Source organism: Gambusia affinis, linkage group LG13 (assembly GCF_019740435.1).
Source record: "Gambusia affinis linkage group LG13, SWU_Gaff_1.0, whole genome shotgun sequence".
Taxonomy (NCBI): domain Eukaryota; kingdom Metazoa; phylum Chordata; class Actinopteri; order Cyprinodontiformes; family Poeciliidae; genus Gambusia; species Gambusia affinis.
This window is the reverse complement of record NC_057880.1, coordinates 17,436,853-17,457,680: the sequence shown is the minus strand read 5'-3', so window position 1 is coordinate 17,457,680 and position 20,828 is coordinate 17,436,853. Positions and strand designations below refer to the sequence as shown.

Genomic DNA, 20,828 nt, shown 5'->3' with positions numbered 1-20,828 from the left:
AATATGCGCAAATACAGGGGGTGGATAGAATGCTGCTATGGGAAGTGAAAGCAGAAAGCTACATCGCTGCTCTGCTGTGCCATGGCAATATGCAGAACTGCAAAAATGAAAAAACAAAGACAGAATGGACAATTGTCTCTGCAGATGCTGTCAACATGCATTACCTAAGTGAGGGCAGATGAGGATTAGCTCTAAAAGTCCAGTAAGCTATTTTCACAACACCCAAACAAGGTTAATGCAAGTTGTCCTTCAGTACAACTACCCATATGTCACAACGATATACTAAATTTTAATCATTAAGAAAACTACATATAAAAGGAAATGTCAAAACTATATAAACACAAACTCCAAATTAAAGCTAGATCACCTATGAAAGTCTAAAATTCTGCCTCCTCATGAAGCCTGTTAGCAAAGGCAACAGTGAAGTTACCCAAAATTTTATTTTGGATGACTGACTTTGCACTCTAAAAACACAATGCATCATCACAAGAAGGTGAAATTGCTTCCCAAATCCTGGAAGTCCTATTGGACCACAAGCAGCTTGGATTCTGTGGCTATTCTCGCTTCCTCCAAACTGTGGGACATTAGTTTTCAAAAGAAATGGAAAATGATCTTTCATCCTCTAATTGGACTTTGGGCCTCAGAGCAATAGCCTTGTCCTTATTCTCCTTTGCCCATAACACCTCTCTCTTTGTGATTTAGATGCTGAAATTAATGTTGACAACATTTGTGCTTGCTGCAGCATGTTTTGCATTCATATGTATTTTATTTTTATTTTTTAGTCTTAATGATTCCTAAAAACTTTGTTTGAGGCATGAGTATTCTTGAAAATCAACTGACTTATTAATTAAGGAATTATTTTTTTTTCTCATCATTAATGGAAGTAATTTTCTATTAATAGAAAATAATTAAATGATAACAAAGTTAAAATATGACAAACCACACTTACCACTCAAGTTACATCGATACCATCACCAAGACAAAACATTCTCTAACATTCATTTGATAGACTATAGATGGAATTAGTCCCCAGGATGAAAATACCCACCTTCGGTATTGTTGTCTTCTGGAGGCATAGGCAGGCAAAGAGAGAGAGAGAGGGAAATATTCATTAAGCAGCATGCAGGCTAGTACTGGCCATTGCATGTTGTCACCATGCAAGGCAATAAACATCACATGCAAGTGACCTACTGCAACATCTCAACAGAAAATACAAATTTATGTTCATCTGCTCTTTATGGCAGCTCCATTTTTGGTAAGCTAGAAGAAAACATCCTAATTTTATGTGAACTCAAAAACAGCTGTTAATCATTTAACTGTGCTTGATGTTGCACATGGTACCTAAATAATGAGCTGGAATTAAAGTTTTTTAAAATCACTACATAATGTTTCAGAACAGGCAGTGAGATCTTTTGAAGGCATTTTCAGGAGATTTGGTTACAGCATTAAAGGCAAAGAATAGTGAGTGCATCCAGTTATACAAAAGACTGGAACCTAAAAGTCATTGCTTCTATATTAATTTTGGCAATAAGGTGAGTTTTACAGCAGTGAAAAAGTCACTGTGAAATATGTTACTCTGATAAAGAAAATAGACATAAATACATATTGATAAACTGACGGCAAATAGGTGAGATACACAACATGCCACCTGAGGGGATATATATTAATTTTAAAAAGAAATATGTGAGTTCAAACATGCAAAAATAAGAAAAAGAGAATGTATAACAGCAAACGTTTATTGCCTCTAAAAAAGTCGAAAATATATTCAAAGAGTAGTTCTTAGTCAGGCTATAAATTAGAACCAAATTTAAAGATATTCGGATCTAGGTATAAACATGACAAAAACAACAAAAAAATGGTGTTTTGCATGCAACATCCATTTATAATTACTCAAAATAATAGTTCTTGTGATCGGCCCAGTTTTTAACCATGCCATCAGGAGCCCAGTTTTGACCACAATTTAAATTCCTACCTCTCCAAAATGGTTTCTGGCTCCAAGTTAAGCATTTTTTTACTTTGACCCAAAACTTACCATACCTTTTGGTTCCCTTTCCAAGTCAGACACCACACATAAAATTACCAACAGTTGTGGCAATGTACAAAAGTGACTAAAGGTCTACTAATTGGTTAAGATACATGACAACGCCTGTTTTGTAAAGCTTAACAAAATTCAAGTGTAAAGGTTGTTGTTTGTATTAGTAAAATTTAAAAATTTTCTTGGAAATACAGTATACTGCCTCATTTATCTAAGATCATTGAAAAACAAATGCATATTTAATCAATCAGGCAGAATTTGTTGCATGTGAGAAAGTTAGATGAATAAGACAGTGTGCATATATAGGAAGTACTGAAACTAAAACAGGTCTCTTACATAAAAGAGATACTGCTGTCAATTAAATATGCAAACTGTTTGATCTGTTTTTTTCCAGTTAAACTCTGAAAAGCACGCTGCTGAAATTAAAGGCATTCAGACAAAGCAAGCACGAGGCTGGCAATTGCCAATGACCAAAAAAAGGTGAAAAACATTAATAAATAAAAAGCATTTGATTATATCAAGACCCCAAAGGGACTGAAACATTAGCTACAACACATACTTTGTCCATTTTTATAAAATGTAACTGTAATGTTTGATGTGAGACATATTTAGGCTATGTATTTTTAGTTCTGTGAGTGGCCTGTGTGGGAAGGTTTTAAAAGTTTAGAGGATTTTTATATACCATTGAGTTTAGCGTGATATTATACTGATTCCCTTCCTTTTATCAGCTTAAATCTTAAATTAGAAGCTATTAATTATTGATCCTATCTAATTATAGCTTTGGAGATATACAATATTTATGGCCTCCATATTAAATCAGATCAGAGAACATTATCTTAGCATGATTCTTAACCTCCATAGGACAAAATGAATGTGATTAGTTACCAAAAGTGAAACCGCTGAAAATATGCTACTTTCTTGGTGCGATCAGGCAACTGCAACTATTTTTGTTATTTGTGTTTAGTATGTTTAACACAAAACAGATTTTATTGGTAAATATATTTCTATGGAATCAATTGACATAAATTTTACTTTGGCTGTAAGATTTATTCATAATAATTATCACAAATTAGATTAATTTTGTGCAACAAGATAAGGAGAATACGTACTTGATATGCTCCTAGAATTTTGCTAAATTTTTATGTATCCAAATATGTTTGCAATGACATCCAAAGCATTCAGTAAGCATCTCACTTGACCAGGCTATTTTTCCAGATTCAGAGGTTTAGTAATACACCTGTAAACATTGCTACCAGTATGTTTTACAAATATAAATGTGGCCTTGAGCAAGCTCTTTGTTTTACATAGAATAAGATGCTTCTTATGTGATGTACTGAGAAACATTTTCAAAGTTCAGTAGCTGGGGTTAAAGCATATGATATTGATATCAAAGAAAAGATTGTTTTTTAATACTCTTAAATTTGAGCTATTCTATTTTTTAAGTATTTTTCTTCTGTCTTAACAACTAAAATATTGCATTAACAAATAAAATATACATATGAAACACAAGTTGCTGCTGACATGGCATAAATTTCATATCAACAGCCCCTTTAGACATTTACTTATTAAGAAAAATTAACATATTATTGCTCCTTTGCACTTATTGTCCCTACTGCATCTTATGAGATGAAATTCATAAGATGCATTTCATCTTATGAAAGGTATTCAGACAGACAACCTCTAGGGGCCACATAGAACAAGGTTTCATTTGGTGATTTTAAGAGCGAAAGAAGCTTTTCCTTAATAGCAGTATCACCTCACAGGATCCATTAAAGCAAGTCACCATCACTCATCTCTATCGCTCTTTCATACACACACACACACACCCAATACACGCCAATGCACTTCCATTTTTTTCACAAATGTACCCAGCTGGTTACATTTTAATCCACAGTTGTAAATCCATTTAATCCCCTTCACAAAGTGATTCTGGTGCTATTGTGCTGGTAACTCTACACCAAAATGCACTCAACTGTCTATCAAACAATCTGTGTCTCTGATAGTCTTACGCTGTTATGTTATGCACACAAAGCAGTCTATGGCTCAAGAAATATAATTACCACACTAACTTAATGCCTCACTGAATGAAACATCTGGTGTACAATTTCTACAAGAAAAACACACACAGACACTCAGGTGAGAAAATTAATCTATAAATTGATTTTCTTTGCGCTTTGCCTCATGCAGACATAATTCTGACAAACGACAATCTTGACCCCCCTGACTGTGAGCCCCCAACCGTGACAACTGTTCAAAGCCAAAGTGACAGGACATACAGTAGACAAAAAAGAAAAGAAAAAAAAAAAACTGGACATGCTTAGTCCACTATGATACATCATTCAAGCTACCCTCAAAATGCCATCGCCACACACAAACAGATGCAAGTCTGTCTTGTGTGTCAGAATGTATCTGGCTGAAGAAATGTAGGAAGGAGAGTCCTGTAGACGTCTTAAATAAAGAAGCATGCATGATATTCATGAGACACTACACACAGCTATAGATATAATTTATTTTTCTCTGCTGTCTGACAATTTTGTAAGATCTTTTCTAGCTTACTGTTAATGCCGAAAGCACTGACGAGCTGGTGAAATTGTCTTCTCTTGCACTGGAATTACACTCATATTTTCTGAATCCTTTCTTTTGGTTAGCAAATAAAACAAACAGAAGAGGCTGTTCTAAACAACATTTAATCCAAACTAAAAGTTGAGATAGCTCCTGCAATGATGTTTAACTATATCTTAACAACACCCAATTGCTTCCAAAACGGCCCAGATATTCACAATAGTCTAACACAAACTTCACAGTCCAAGCAGTAGAATTCCATCAATGATTTTCTAAAACTGAGTTATACAAAATATTACATCCTAAATGAATAGTGCTCTAATCAATGGTGATGTCACTATTCATTCTCATACAGGACTAAACTCTATTATTTCTAAATTTTCTAATAATAACGGTAATATCTTAACCGAGAACAGAGCAACATAGTTAATTGTTTGATAACCAAAGAATCGCAACTTCTAACAAAGTTGATCCATTCCACAAAATCCACTTGAAAATTGTAAATGTATAAATGCAGAAACAAAGCGAAAATTCTTTAATCTTGAAATTAAAATATTACTATTGGTTTAAAAAATGCTTCTTTGTAAATGCAGGCAATAGTTTCGTTTATAATGTTGAAATTTGCTCCCAGCTGTTAAGAACTTAAAATAGGTAATAAATAATCAATGTAATAGAAAAATCCTCTGAAGGGTCAGACATTTACATTTGGCTTGAGATTAAAGAAGAGACAGATTCACAACTTAGCTTGGTAAAAATTAAAATGTTCTTTCTTAAGGTTTTACAAATGTTCAACATTTTATATGTGATATTTTATTTAAACATTTGGGGAATTCTATAAATGTAAAAAAAATAAATAAAATAAAAAGGGATGGGAACACAAAAAAAGTGGGTTTTCACAAGAATTGCACAAGTTTCAGCATGTGAGTTTCATTTGTAAATAATTACAATGATTGTACATTTGTATGTTACAACACAACCCAATTCCTTTCAACTGAAATTTTAATTTAAATAGTGGCAGCAGATGTTTTGATAGAAAATCTGAACGACTAGCGCAGAAGCAACTAAGCATCAATTGGTTGTTAAATTACAACTTGGACAAACTTGGACAAAATCAAGAGTAATGAGTGGGTGCTCATCCCTTTATACCACTAGCCTAATGCGTCTGCAAAGGGGAATTCAGAGCATTTAACAGCTCACCATTGCTCAATTATGTAATTGAAGCAACACAAAAAAGGGTAACAGAGGAAGTGCATGCATGGCCTGAGTGACCAGCCATTCTGATAGAAACTGATAGCGACCACAGCTGCGGATAATTATATTCTCAGTAATTTCAACTCCACTTCTAATTATTCAGTCACTGCTGGAGCTTTTACGCCTTCATACCATTTCTGTCTTTGAATGAGCTTTTTAGAAAAATCCTCCCAGTGGTAATGGCCTTGCCAAACAGGACAGTGTCCAAAAGGAAAATTCAAGAATTTAAAAATGAACAATTTGTCATTGTATGACTTACTGACAGCAAAACTCAGTTACAGAATGCTACGAGAAGGCAAGCACTGAACAAAGAAGAGACAAGAAAGTAAATGTGTTTTAGAACGATCATAGTTTTCTGTGTTTGTTTATTTTAATTTAAATGAGAATTATTTCTTTGAAAAAATATTTTGCCCCAGGATTTAAGGGAAAGTCCGTGTCTGAGGGACGGGAATGTTGCACAGTTCTTGCTACTCCAATAGAGGATGACATGAGCCTGAAGAAAATGTTAGCATGCAGATTTCCACTTAACAAAATGCTATCTTTTACTTGATTTAGTTTTTGTTGTGTGCTAAATATCTGCTGATGTGCACATCAGCAGATATGGTCTCAACCAAGTTTATATAGTGTTGGACTTCTGCTGTTGTCTGCATGTACATTAGTTTCTTTAACCATCCAAGGTCTGCAGCATTAACTTGAACTGATGTTTTTAGGGCAAAACAACATGCTCATGTTCTGATGAGAAAACTACCTGTGGACCGACAGAGTTTGCGTAGCGTGACATTCGCGGTCCTCAGAAAAAACATTTTAAACAGCAACATTATTCTGTTGCACTTAAATCATCACAAGCAAAACACACTTGATTATGTACAGAAAAGTGAAACTTCTACATCCACTGCATGGCTCGCTGATATAAATAATGGCTATTCTTTCTTTTTCTTTTTCTGAAAGAAACAAAAGAGTGCCGATACCTGTGCACTTGAATGTAACAATGCTGGTGTGAGACAGAAGAAATTGCCACATTTATCTAAATGCTGTCCAAATATCACAAGAGGATTCTGATATCACTATTGTCTTGAGTGCCCACTGCGGTCTGTACTGATGTTCAAGTTTGGTGTTACGGAACGTGGTTACTCTAATTTAACATAAAGCTTCATTCGATTCTGCTTGCCCATGCTTTTGTTCTCATAGACTTTTCTACATATTTCTCACTTTCAGGAAAGAAAATGAAGTACAAACCCAAACACAACAGAAAGGGAAGAACTATAAAAATGCCCTTTAGAATGCACAGATACACCTTTATCCTCTTTAGCAATGGGTCTATATTAAAAAAGAGCTCTTAAATAAAACCTAAAAAAGAAAGAAATGTTTTAGGATGTGTTCAATCTATTCATTTACATTACACATTTCATGTTTAGTTTTATTTTGCACTCAAATAATATCAGTGATTGTGATTTAATTACTCTTATTATTCAGCTACTAACAGGCTCTCAGGACAGATGGTGTGAGGACATTGTATTCCAATCCAGATATTTCCAAAGAGACAGACCCGTTAGAGAGGATTGTGTGAGCAGATGTGCTCTCCATTCTTTTACATCTTACGTACGGGTTGGAGTGATCCAACAGGATAATCAGAGCAGCTTATACAGAAGTTCTAATAACCTTAATCCCAGGATTGACAATATCTAGGATAGTATTACCATTGTGGAGTCAATCTCTTTTGTGACGGGTATTAGCAGTGAAAGATGGCATTAAGAAATCAATGCAAGTGGAAAGTTTGTAAGTGTAGGCTCAGCATATTTCCAACTTGTTACAAAGTGCAGAATGGTGGCTATTTAAGCCAGTATATGTATAGGACTTCCTTAAGAAAATGAGTTCCCACTTCTCATACTGTTGACGTCTAACAAATCCCTATCTGAATAGTGGCTCTTGAGCTTAACCTAAAAAAATACAGCAATAAGGCACCCTGAGCATTAATGCAACTAAGCTCTAAGCACTGTTGCCATTAATCCACATCTTCACCCATTATACATAAAAAAAAAACACGTGAAAAAAACCTATCTAAAAATACATCGTGTTCAATGAACTAACAGTGTCATTTGAAGCAAAGCAAAACTGAATTTAGATTTCATTTTCATAAAAAATAAACAAGAAGGACAGTATGATTCTCCTTCAGGGTAAACATCCTCAGCATGTTAGCCACTGCTTTGTAGATGTCAAAAGTAGCTAAACGAGTCTGATGCTATTTAGTAATGGAATTACAAAGTCTGTAAACATAACTGTAACAAAAATGTTTCTGAAAACTATTTGTTTTTACTTGGTTTGGGCATCATTTCTTTGAAATTGTTCAAGTGCTCTTTTGACTTGTTTTGGAATTTCAAACAAGTCCCATGAGTGCAATTCCCAAATAGCAGCATCAAAGGTTACATACGCTCATAGCTGGAATGATCGGCTGTCAGGAAATTAAGAGTTTTGCAGCACTAGTGATTAATCTACCAGGCAAATTTGGTAATATTGGAAATGGAAATATTGTTACGTATTAAATAACATGTATATGTTTAGTATAACCAAATAATTAAAGAAGATATGTCTAATTTTCTCAGATCCTGCATAACAAAGCAATGGTTGAGACGATATGCCTTGTTTTGCTGAAAGTGTCTTATGCCAGGAAAAAATACTCATACTGTGTTTGCGAATGTACGACCACATTTTAACTTTTTGAAATATCAGACTACAACTGCAAATGTAATTTTATGTTTTGTGATAAACCAACAAAAATGGGGTCATAATTCTAATATTTAAAAGTCCATTTATTTCAGTAACTCAATTCATCAAGTGAAACACATTACATAGATTACTTGCATACAGGTGGATGTGTTCTGGCCTATTTCTGGAAACTCAGCTATTTTTTTTGGTTCACAGTTAATGAAAAAAACATGTAATTTGGGGGAATTTAGAATATTATACCAGATTTAGAAAAAAAAAAAGAAAAAAAAAACGTGCTTAACAAAAATGTGGGCTTCAGGAAAAACATACCTGTTTAAAGGTTATTTTCAAACCTTTTAAATGAAAAACAAGATTATTTGGAGTGCATATTCCAATTTCTTGAATATTTAGCCAAAAAGTATATCCACTTACTTTTCAAAAATGTTTGCAAATAATTTGAAAAAACATTACTGCAGCACTTTTTACTGTTTTGGTTTTATATAATGTCCACGGGAAACAACAACGTTCAAAGGTCTCTCTGTTGATAAACAGACTTCATTCTAAGACTATGGCATGATTTACTTGTAGAGTTTACTAGCTGAATAATTGAATGAAAGGCACAAGAAGTTCTATCTGCAGTTTGAAACATGCCATGCAGGATGATTAGCCAACCTATGAAAACAGTGCTTTAGTCAGATGAAACCAAAATGTAACTATAGGGCCTTATAACACTATGTGCAGCAGAGTGGAGTAGAACAGACCAGAACAAGATAGAATAGAATAAGAGGATGTATGTTACATAGTTATATGTTAAAAATTGACATTTTTATTCCTTCTCACAAAAAGAAATTTTCTCTTGGTTCATTACAAAAGACCAACACACTTTTGCTTTATCTAAGATAAAGCAAAAAATATAAGCTTTAGATTGTTGACTTCAGTATTTTTCTGTGTCTGACTGAGAAAGAGGTGCTATTGTCTGCCAGAAATAAGGTTTTAAAAAGTTGTCAAAAGGGTGTTAAAGAAGTTTAGAAATTCCCTTTGATAATCAGTTGATTATTTGTAACAAAATGAAAATCCTCTGAGAAATTCCTCCAATAATTTAATTCTAATATCTGTTTATGGACTCGAAGATAAAAGTATACTGTTAATATACTTTTTCAGAGTAAAGCTGCAGAAGGTCCATCTTTCAGATATACAGTGGAAACACATGGTTTGTAAAAATGACAGTCATACTTGAAACAGGAGCATTCATTCACATTAATAATTCATCTTCTTCCTCACAATACCTCAGTAGTTAAATTCATATGTGAACAAGGGCAAACCTACTGAATACTAATTTGTTAAATCAAGTATTCTTGTAGAGCTATACTTGTAAAGGAACTCAAATCTAGAGGAGCACTCAGAAAGCACCACTCACTGCTAAAACCCAATGCTCCATGTTAATTTTTCAACAAAAAAAATAAATAAATAAAAAAAAATGATCATGATTGATAATCAAGAGTTCTGTTACTCACTTCTACTTGTCTGGCTTGCCAGGAATCTAGAAATGCCTTAAACAAAATTTTGTTTTTCTGATGTAGGTAATCATTTAGATGTGTGTATATGTCTATGTACATATGCACACATTATAGATGTGTATATGTGCATAGACAGACATGATCAGTTGTAATATATTGGCCACAGGCTGCTAGAGCACCACAATAAAGGCTATGGTGTGTTTTTCAGGCCACCATATTCCCCTGATGCCAATCTGGCAGCATCAGATGGCATCTGTGGGAAGGTTACCAAACCCACAAAGTTCCCATCGCCAAACCCAAAGGGTGCTAGGATCTATGTCCAATATTAACGACATCCTGGTATCACATACCCCAGGATACTCTCAGATGTTCTGTCAGACCAGGATTGCTTTGGTACACAATTTCTAACTTGTTTTTCTTATGAGGGATGTAGGCATTTCGGTAGAAGACCAGAATGAGGGTTATTTGAAGTCTCTTGACTGTGTTCCTCTGGACTCAACTCAGGGGAAACACTATTGCTTTGATGACCAGTAACAACACGTTGATCCATATTATTTGTCTTACCAAACTTATTTAAATGAGGAGGAGGTTTTTTAGTTTTCATATTTTTCCAAGTCTCTCAATACTGCAGAGCTCATAATTCTACTTACTTTATTCTGGAACATTAATTGGACATTTTATTTTTGGGGGCTGATTCCATCATGTTATTTAGAAACTGCCAATTTAACTAAATAAAATACATTATCTTTGTATGAGTGCATAACATAGATGAGTCCACCTTTAAAGAAAAAGGTGAGAGATATTCAATTGGTGTCCAATTTTGTTTTTTATTCCCAGAAAGTCATGTTAAAACCTTTTAGTAGTTATGGAATAAAATAAATTTGCAAAAAAGACACCATGGATAGCTTCCACATAAGGTACCAATGAAATGCAAAAACACTTGCCATGTATGATTCAGGAGGCATCTCGTAATTAATCCTGACAGACAAAGAGCACTGACAGGAACACCTCTAATTTCTTGTGATGTTGCTATACTAAAGTTGACTGATTTGCACAGAGCTTTACTTAGAAATTACACAATTAACATTTCTCACATTCCATTAGGTCTCAAATAGTACAGTTTTTTTTGTTCGACTATATCCTTCTATAATTTGTTCCAGAATATAGGTCACATCAGTCAGCAAATGTGTCTTGAAGAGGAAAGACACATAAGTTGCACTGAACTTTAAGTCACATTTGTTTAGAAATTGACAAAACTGAGGGGGACCTCGTCTATATTAATAATATGTGCGCAGCGGAGCGCTGACGCATTCAGTGTAAGTTCGGGGTGATAGAGAGGCGGTTGCGTGACATGAAGTTAAAACACCAAGACGACCTGACAGCAAAGTCATTTATATTCATCTCCTCAGCAATGGATGTGTTAAGCACAATTGTCAGGCATCTGAGAAGTATGTACAGTATATTCCTAAGCACTCAATCCTGGGTTGAGCCTCCTCTTGCATGACTTACTGCATCAATGTGCTGTGACTTGGAGGCAATTAGCTTGTGGCATAGGCCTGTGAACACCAAAATTTATTACAATGACCAACGTTATTTAAAAATGCTAATTCAAAGAAAACTCTTTTTTGTCTTTGTTGGCTGTGTATAAGTAGACTTATGCTCATATTCCTTTAAGCCGCGGTGCTACCTTTAAAGTCTTTAGTCATGTGACTCAAACCCATTAAGTCTGTAGCAAGAAGTGAGAGACAGTGAGGTTGGGAAAATGGAGGAAATTTTAAATGTTGGAGTGGCAGTGGCTGAGTTAGTCAAGCAGAAAGAGGAGCAGCCCACAGTAATTTAAAGTGTGGGGTAGTGTTATCATCCATTTATTGTTATTGAGATGAACTGCTCAACATATCATGATATTGATTTTAGGCCATATCGCCTGAAATCAATAACGCCCTATTGTAGCATAGTAATGGGTCTGGCAACACCGATGCATGGAGCATTGAGCGAAAACCCATGTATCGCTACAAGAAAGTCACATAGCTGACACAGTAACTGTTTCAGACACGGACGAGCCAAACTTTGTTTATAAGGAAGCATATCTGTCAATGGGATCCATCTGCCAAAGTCATCCCTGATCTTTTGCGGTTCCAAATAGATGGATCCTATAAGATATTGAGACAACCAAAAGATTATCTGCCCAAACCGCTTAACCTTATCTGTGCTTTGTACAGCTGGAGAAGTTGTATCAATAAAGAGTAAAAGGCTCAATTTCCAAACATTGACAGCCATCTTATTTTGAAATACATATATCTTTCACTTCTAAATGCTTGCTGCTAACATGGATGAGATGATTTATTTGAGAGGTTGCCAGCAAACAAAAACATAGTTTCAGTTCCAATTATCCAAATCCCAATTTGACATTTTTCTTAACAAATTTTCTATGCAGTCCTTTGGACCTTCTCCCATTTTGTCATATTACCACAAAACTGTCAAAGTACTTTACGAGGATTTTATGAAATAGAGCAACAGAATGTAGCATAATTGTGAGGTTCAAATAATGATTTTTTTAGCTATTAAGAGCCTTCAAGAAAGTGTGGTATGTTGTGTTTGTCCCTTAACATAATACAAAAGGCCCACACTGCTCTGTGGGGGCTTTAGGAACTGACTAAAAAAATCTAAATTTAAAGAACAAACTGCATCACAAAATCAAGGAAAAGACCAGGCAGTTCAGAAATAAAGTGATCAAAATGTTCAAAGATTAAAATAAGTTAAAAGCCTTCAGCTTATCCAGAATGCTGCAGCAAGGGTTCTGATGAAAGCTAAAAGTAGAAACATTACTTTTCTTACTCTTCAACAAAAAATCCAGAAAACAATTAAATAAAGCATAAAATCGAGGACCATCTTATGTTAAAGAACTGCTTGCTATATTTCCAACAAAATACTTTTTTCTCACACTGCAGGGCTATTGAAGGATGCCAGAGTTTCTACAAAGTATAAGTAATAAAGTAATAAAGGGAGCCAGACATTTCAATGCTCCAATTCACCTGTGGAAACAGCTTTAGTCTTGGAGGCAAAAGCTAAAAAAGGCAATGGCTAAAACTTTTTTTTAGTACGGTTACTTCCAAGTTCCGCTGTTTAGCTGTGACATATTTCTGCAGATAGTTATAAGTTGAGTTTTTGCTGCCAATAACTTTATGCTCTCTCTAGATCCAGCATTTCTGTGTTTAGCCTTGCCTCTCTCTTAAGCTATGCATAACAGAGTTTCTTTGTTTAACTGTCATTCCTATGAAGCCACTAAAATAACTACTGCTGCCATTAACTACTACAAAATGGTGCTGAACTGGCAGGTTGGGCAGGAACAGCATTAAGGCTCATAGCAACTATGGACATCTTGTTGGTGGTAACTTCATAATGCGCAATCCTCGAGCAAAGGCAGGTTGTATCATCTTTTAGAGGCCGCTTAGGTGTTGATACTGGGTCAGAGAGGCAAACACAGCTGTAGTGCAACAATTGAGGTCAAAACAATTGTTAACAGTCCAGGCACAGTCCAGGCCTAAATCCAAATGAACATCTGTAGCACAACTTGAAAATTGCTGCTCAGAGACACACTCTCAAGCCAATGAGTAAGGTTGAGTATCTAACAAGTCAAGCTAAAGAGAGTTAACTCTTCTATGTCAAATTTCAAAAGGTTAGAAAACATTTCACAACATACTGCTGAGAAATAAAATAGAATGAGAAAGAAAGTTACTTTTCTTTCTGCTCTTGCTCTAACTTCCTTGTTCTTTCACAAGTGTAAATAATATGCAAACACTGTGTTTACTTTTTATTTTGACTTGTACATTATTGCAATTATGTACTATATTGAGTTTTGGAAATTTCAGGAGTCCCTCTGTACTTACAGTCCAACTCTATTGCTACTTGTAAAAGTGCTCTGTCTTACAGATTTATAGGGTTGGTGTGTTTTATAATTATTTTATGAATCCATATCAACATCCACAGGCAAAACGTTTTTAAACAAAAAAGATGAAGGTCCTCTTCTATACAGCCCTGCCCTGCCCTGCTCCATAAAGCAAAGTTAACAACTAGAAAGTGTAAATTGGTTTTGGGTCATGCTTAGTGGATGTGACGTTTTCTGTCTCCTTGGAAAAACACACCATAATAAGGGTGCATTTATTATATTGTCAAAACTGTTAGTACAAACCAATCAGGACCACACAATTTCTCTTGAAACTCCTAGAGCACCAATACTTTCTAAAGTGCAATAAAAAGGGAGCAATTTCTAATTATGTAAGAGAATCATCTTTTATTTTATAATTTGCATATTTCTTTCTAGGAGGCCAGAAGCATAACACAAGGAGAAAAGTGACATCGGCACATTACACAGATTGCTGGTTTGTAATCAGGTCAGAAAAGTGGGTTCATACTTAGACTAAAAATATCTAAACTGAGCGAACAGATGCACAATGCTAAATTTAGACTATCAGAATGAGGTAAACATGCCACTTTTTGTCGTTACACCTATCGAAACTTGCAAAATAATTTATTTATAAGCATGCTTATGCTCTGCATACAGTAAGTAACTCTCAGGACATGTCTTCCCCTAAATAGCCAACACCCTGTGATGATGCAGATTCTCAAAAGGGCTTTTAAACAATAAGGGAAAGCTTTCAGACCATCATCATAATGACTCCATTCCTCACTGACTGTGACTCTTCAACACTCCTATAGCATAAAAAAATATGTTTTCTTGTCAGTAAAATTTTAAGCTCAAGTCTTTTATCATAAAATGCCTTCGTTGCAATCACAATTTCTTAATCTGATTCACAAAAACAAAAAAAACAACAACTTTGTGACAAACATCAAATAGCACACTCAGAAGAAAGCCCTCTTCAAGAATTGATTTAGAACCATAACCAACAATACCTTACAATACTACAACTAAAAGGGCAGTGAATATTGCTGAGGCTTGAGTATTTAGACAAATTTGTTTAGACACTTTAAATGCCTCTTAAAATGGCAAAGTCATTATGATGTTCTGATATGCCTTTAGCTGTAATGAAAACTACACAAACATTAGTGGCAGGTCCAAGGACATGTACAGCCACAATGCTTTGTTTCAAATTTGTGAATGTATTCCGTTAGATGAACTGATACATGTTGCTTGACGTAAAGAAATAACTAATGTATTATGATTTTACACAACCAAAGCACATGTTCAGTACCATATCTCTAGGCTCTCTTTCAGTACCTTTGTTTTAATAACATTTTTCTCTGAATAGGATTGGAGTGCAAGGAGATGGAATAACAGCACAAATCAAAAATTTACTTAGTATTTCCAGCAAGCCAGGCTCTAATATCCATCCATTTTCTATACACCCTTTGTCCCTAATGGGGTCAGGAGGGTTGCTGGTGCCTATCGCCAGCTAACGTTCCGGGCGAGAGGCGGGGTTCACCCTGGACAGGTCGCCAGGCTGTCGCAGGGCAACACAGAAAACAGACAGGACAAACAACCAGTCACACACACACTCACACCTAGGGAGGATTTAGAGAGACCAATTAACCTTACAGTCATGTTTTTGGACTGTGGGAGGAAGCCGGAGAACCTGGAGAGAACCCACGCATGCACAGGGAGAACATGCAAACTCCATGCAGAAAGACCCCCGGCCGGGAATCGAACCCAGGACCTTCTTGCTGCAAAGCAACAGCTCTACCAACTGCGCCACTAATATCCATCCATCCATCCATTTTCTGAACGCCCTTCGTCCCTAATGGGGTCGGGAGGGTTGCTGGTGCCTATCTCCAGCTGCGTCCCGGGCGAGAGGCGGGGTACAACCTGGACAGGTCGCCAGTCTGTCGCAGGGCGGCTCTAATATCACCATCTTAAAATACTAATACCATTTTGAATAATGCCCTAGGATAAACAGTGACCTGTCCAGAGTGGTCCCTGCCTCTCACTCAATGACTGCTGGGTGAGACTACTATGGGTGGATTTTTAAACAACAAACAATATTTGTGAATGCCTCAGATTAAGACTCGTTTCCTTCTCATCAGCACCAGGGGTGCTAAATAACAAAATTTACACAAAATTTACACATAAAATTTACACATAATAACAAAATTTACACATAAGTATTAAATATTACCCTGCAATATTTAAAACTTAAATTAAGTATGAAATTGCAACTTTAGAAATTAGCTGTAAATAGCAATAGCAACAGCTCTTTATGAAGAATTGCCCTACTTATATCATGTTATATCAGTTATAACACGGCATCACAGAAAATGGGAGGCCTTTTAATAATTTGAATGTACGGTTGACTTAAGCAAATCAATCACATGGTCCTTCCAACATTTTGATTGGTTTGTCTATATGAGCCCGCCATGCTGCTCATGTTTGAAGGAGTTCTGGGTGGATCGTTTGTGCTACATAGAAGCACTTTTTTCAGTTTCTAAGCCAGAGCTTGCAGCATGGGAAACAGTAGGAAAAGGTTCATAGTCTATAGTTCCAACCAGTTTAGAATAGGAAACAATTGGTGGTAGAAATTAAAAAAACAACTTTACTGTAGAGGGAATTATTCACCGTGTCTGTGCATAAGGGTTGTAAAGAAATCTAATAAAACGTTTTACTACCAATCAACAAAAATTGATTAAACTGTATTAAGCCTGCATACTTTATAATAGAGTTTTCATATTATCCTAAAAAAAATGAAAGGGGATTAATTAAGACTAATTTATGCAATAGCTCTAAATTATTTGCAGGTAGCTCAGTGAGCTTACAGTTGAAAAGATTCATGCCATGAAAAAGTCACAAAACAGATTACCGGTACATTGTTGCTGCATGAAAAAAAAAACTATATGGTTTTTAAGAATGAAAATCTATTGATGTCCACAATAAGAACTAAAAAAGGAAAACCAAACACATGCATATTTGTAGCTACAAGCAATAGTTATTGATTTTTTATTTGTATTATTTCCATTACCTCCAAAGGACTTCTATGTTCCATTTGTCTTTATATTTAACTGGTCTCTTGTTCACGTTTTTCTTATTTGTAACTCTGTCTTTTCCTGAAGGTCTGATTAAAACCTGTAATAAGGATATTTTTTGTTGTTTGCTTTAATTAATGCTTTTTACTTTAAACTAAAATTATCTGAAATGTTATTATTTATAGTTTATTAAATCAAAATACTGTCCTAAATGCCTGTTTAGTGTCAAGCTCTGTGTATTTTGAGCAACACTATAACACTATAATCCTCTGATTAATCCATAAACCCCACCCTGTTACCATGTGGGTTCTCTTCTATTGCCATCATCTAATTTGTTTTATGAGCTCAATGGTATCACTCATGTTTACTCCATCGACTATGATGACAATCATTGCTCTTTAATTTGCAGCAATTCACTGGGGATACTTTATAGGTCAACTCATCCCCACAGACTTGCTTTATAGTTATAGAGGACACCTTTGGGGGATGAAAGTTACCTGCATTGTTTGCTAATGAGGCCTTCAAGGAGATTTAACTTTACAAACAACTGTATAGCAGATCAATAGCACATAACCAGAGCTTACCCAGATAAAGGAAGGGAATCCATTACTTTTGAGCTAATGTCGAGTTGAAGAATTTGGGTTAATTTGTGTAATGTCTAAACCATGATGTGCTCAATTACAAAGTCCAGGTCTTACCTTTACTGCAGTCCTTTCCTTGGAAGCCAGTGTGAGTGCAGTCACATGTTGGTTCATTGTTAATTAAACTGCAGACTCCTCCGTTTAAGCACATGTTGGCTGTCCCACAGACATCCATTAAGACCCCCTCGCTGTTGATCATTTCAGACTCCGTGTTGTTGACCTTTATATCTGTTATCCATCCTGCAAAAGGTGGCTGATCCTTAACCACTGCCGACGTCAAGCGCAACGCCACAGACCTTAGCTCCGGCGGTATTCCACCAATGAACAAATGGCTGAAGACAGTCATGTCTCGTCTTTTCGACTTCACTTCTACCCACTTTATCTCGCCATCCACAGAAAGGGTTGTGTTCTTAAAGCTTCTCCTAATTGTGACGTTGTGCCATTGGCTGTCGTTGACCGCAGTGTCAGACACCACAGTTGCAGGCTCTGCGCAGAAGATTGAGTAGCGAAGGCTGAGTTTGCCGTTTATTAGGAGAAGTTCTAAAAAGTCACAAAATCCCTCGTCGTCAAAGTAAACAAGAACCCCGTGGGAGCTCTTTGTTTTCATGCTGAAGCTCATTTCACTTTCACAACAGGCATTCCACACTGGAAACCTAGCCCACTGTCCCTCAGTACCTGTAAATTCTAGACAGGTGCCTATTTCCATGAAGCAACATATGAGGATTCCAACCCATATGAAATGGGCACTGTGAAGCTTTTGTACAACCATTGTGCGATTCCAAACTTGGTAGATTGTCGTTAGGAGTAATAGTTTATGAACTTACATATATGTATCTTACGTTATGCAAAAACGTATGTTGGGCCAACTGTGATAAAAGTGTGGTGTAGCACTGACTGCCTAGGTAAATTTATAAGTGTGAACTGCTGCATTGTAAGGTATAAGATTACATGTTAGCACAGGTTTAATTGACAACTGATTTAGCCAATGCTTGCTTCCTGGAGCAGACAGCATTACTTAAATCTGTCCAGGCCACTGGCCTAATATCTCACTGTTCTCACCCAAACAGTTTAAACACTTCAAAGGTTCTCTCTGCCATAGCTTAGTTTGAGCATGTGATTCAAATATCTCTTGGGTACACAAACAGCGTCTATTTAATGTAATGATGAAAAGTTGAAATTGCAACTTTAATTTTCATATTTAACTGCATTTTCTCTGGCAAGCCGCTGGAATTCTTGTTTAGGGCTTTTGACCTGGAGTCCTAGCTAGCAGAGCCGAAAAATGCCATAAGGAGTCACGTTGGCTGATAAGCTCAGCATAAGACACTGCCTGTCAAGGCACTTCTCTGCGTTGATGCTCTCTGCAAAAGAGAAAGGAGAAAAAAAAGCAGATTTAATACAGCATCAGCATTTTCAACATATCCATTTCCAAGTCCACTTTGGCAATGCCTTCAGGCTAGAATTTGACTAATATTGTGATTAAGTTGAAGTATAGCCAGGGAGCCCTTTGTCACAATAAGCACAAACTGTATCATTAGATTACCATCACCAGTTCTTTCCAGGAAGCAAGCTGCTGCACTTGACAATCACGCATATAAATTCATCTCAGTGCCAATATATCTGTAGTAGAGTATATATACTCTATGAAGGGAAAAAAGTCACAAATTGTTCAAAACAGTCACATTCTGGGTCTTAATTGCAATAAAAGATGAGGATCATGTCTTGGGGAACATTTACAATTAGGAGGGGTAAGACAGGATCTTCAGAGCATTTACCTCAGCATTCCGTTAAACATGCCCTGAATGCTCTGCTCCCGGCTGAACACTAAACATGAGAATAAGTGCGTCACTTGATTCACAATGGTCGGTTTGTGTTCGTCACCCTCACACACATAACCACAAAGACCACCTTTCCCAAAAATCTCTGGATCTCAGTCAGTCCCTAACTGTGCTTTTCATAGCCATTTGTCATGTTGTTGTATTCCAATTTCACTTATATCGGCATTTCTTTACATTTAAAATAACAATGAATACTACACTGAGAAAGAGGCAAAACTCTTTAATTTCTCCGCAGCATTTCAAATAAAGAAAATATATTGGTCTAACTAATAGAAAGGTTGGAGCTGCCTTTAATTCTAGACTATACTTTAAATAGACTGAATTATCTCAGTAAACTGCACAGTAAGAGTCCGCGATGGATTTCAAAGATGATAATGCTTTTATCTCGTAAATTAGATCTTCATCGGAATTTCACGTTTCGCTCAAAAGCCCCGTCCTCTCATCGCCCATACCTTCACATCTACCGCGACAACACAACCGGTTAGGGATTGTGTTTGTGGGATTAATTGCTTATTCGAGTGTGTGTGTGTGTGTATATATATATATATATATATTTATTTATGTTTTTCTTGAGCAATGTGCAGTGTATTCTTCTACCTTTCCGCGTAGACCTCTACTTCCACGGGACCCCTAAACAGTTGCACGAAGAAAATGAGAAAACGATTCGAAAAGCTCCTAACAATCAGCATCGTCCATATTTCCGTGTCTGTTGGAGAGCCCGAGTATAAAATCCTCTTTAAACGATCAAGATCTGCTTTCAAGTGAATCACAGCATCAGCCTGAGCGAGGGAAAGAGTCAGAGAGAGAGAGAGAGAAAGAGAGAGAGAGAAAGAGATGTGTCCACTTTCACTCAAACTCCGCTCAAATCGTAAAAGCTTAGGTGAAATTACCTGAAATATTGTGTCCTCCAAATGTGACTCACGGTATGAATGAAGAAGAACTGGATGTATAAAATGGGAGTGGAAGGAGTTGGTGAGCAGCGCGGGACGAAAAAAAAAAATCCAGTTATCTCTGTAGAAGAGGAGGTGCAGTCGGGTTTCTGTGTTCAGCTTATCCAGCGACTGTCAGGAGCCACAGACAGAGCGTTTATCACGTGTCTCTTCGTGATATCTACCGGGGAGGGGCAGAATGCAGTCCCCTGGACAGCGCTTCTGCTTTCATGTGCATCAGTTCGCGGCTGTTAATGGCAAAATCAACTTTAGATGAAAGATTGGAAGACCTAGAAACTCAGGACACCCAATATTCTGTATAAAGCAGAATATCCTAACAAGGTAATGGTTTGTCTGGCATTCAGCTGAATGAGCTGGAAGTC

General features: G+C 36.3%; 1 protein-coding gene across 1 annotated transcript; it reads right to left on the bottom strand.

Annotated features, from left to right (window-relative positions):
* Window positions 1-35: 35 nt before the first annotated feature.
* On the bottom strand, window positions 36-20,624 carry LOC122842753 (neurexin-1a-like). The gene is made up of 5 exons (XM_044136894.1): window positions 20,407-20,624; window positions 20,114-20,295; window positions 17,739-19,039; window positions 1,049-1,066; window positions 36-97 (listed from the first exon to the last, which is right to left on the bottom strand). The coding sequence occupies exons 3-5, from the start codon at window positions 18,448-18,450 to the stop codon at window positions 36-38; spliced, it is 792 nt and encodes a 263-aa protein (XP_043992829.1). The 5' UTR covers window positions 18,451-19,039; window positions 20,114-20,295; window positions 20,407-20,624.
* Window positions 20,625-20,828: the final 204 nt, after the last annotated feature.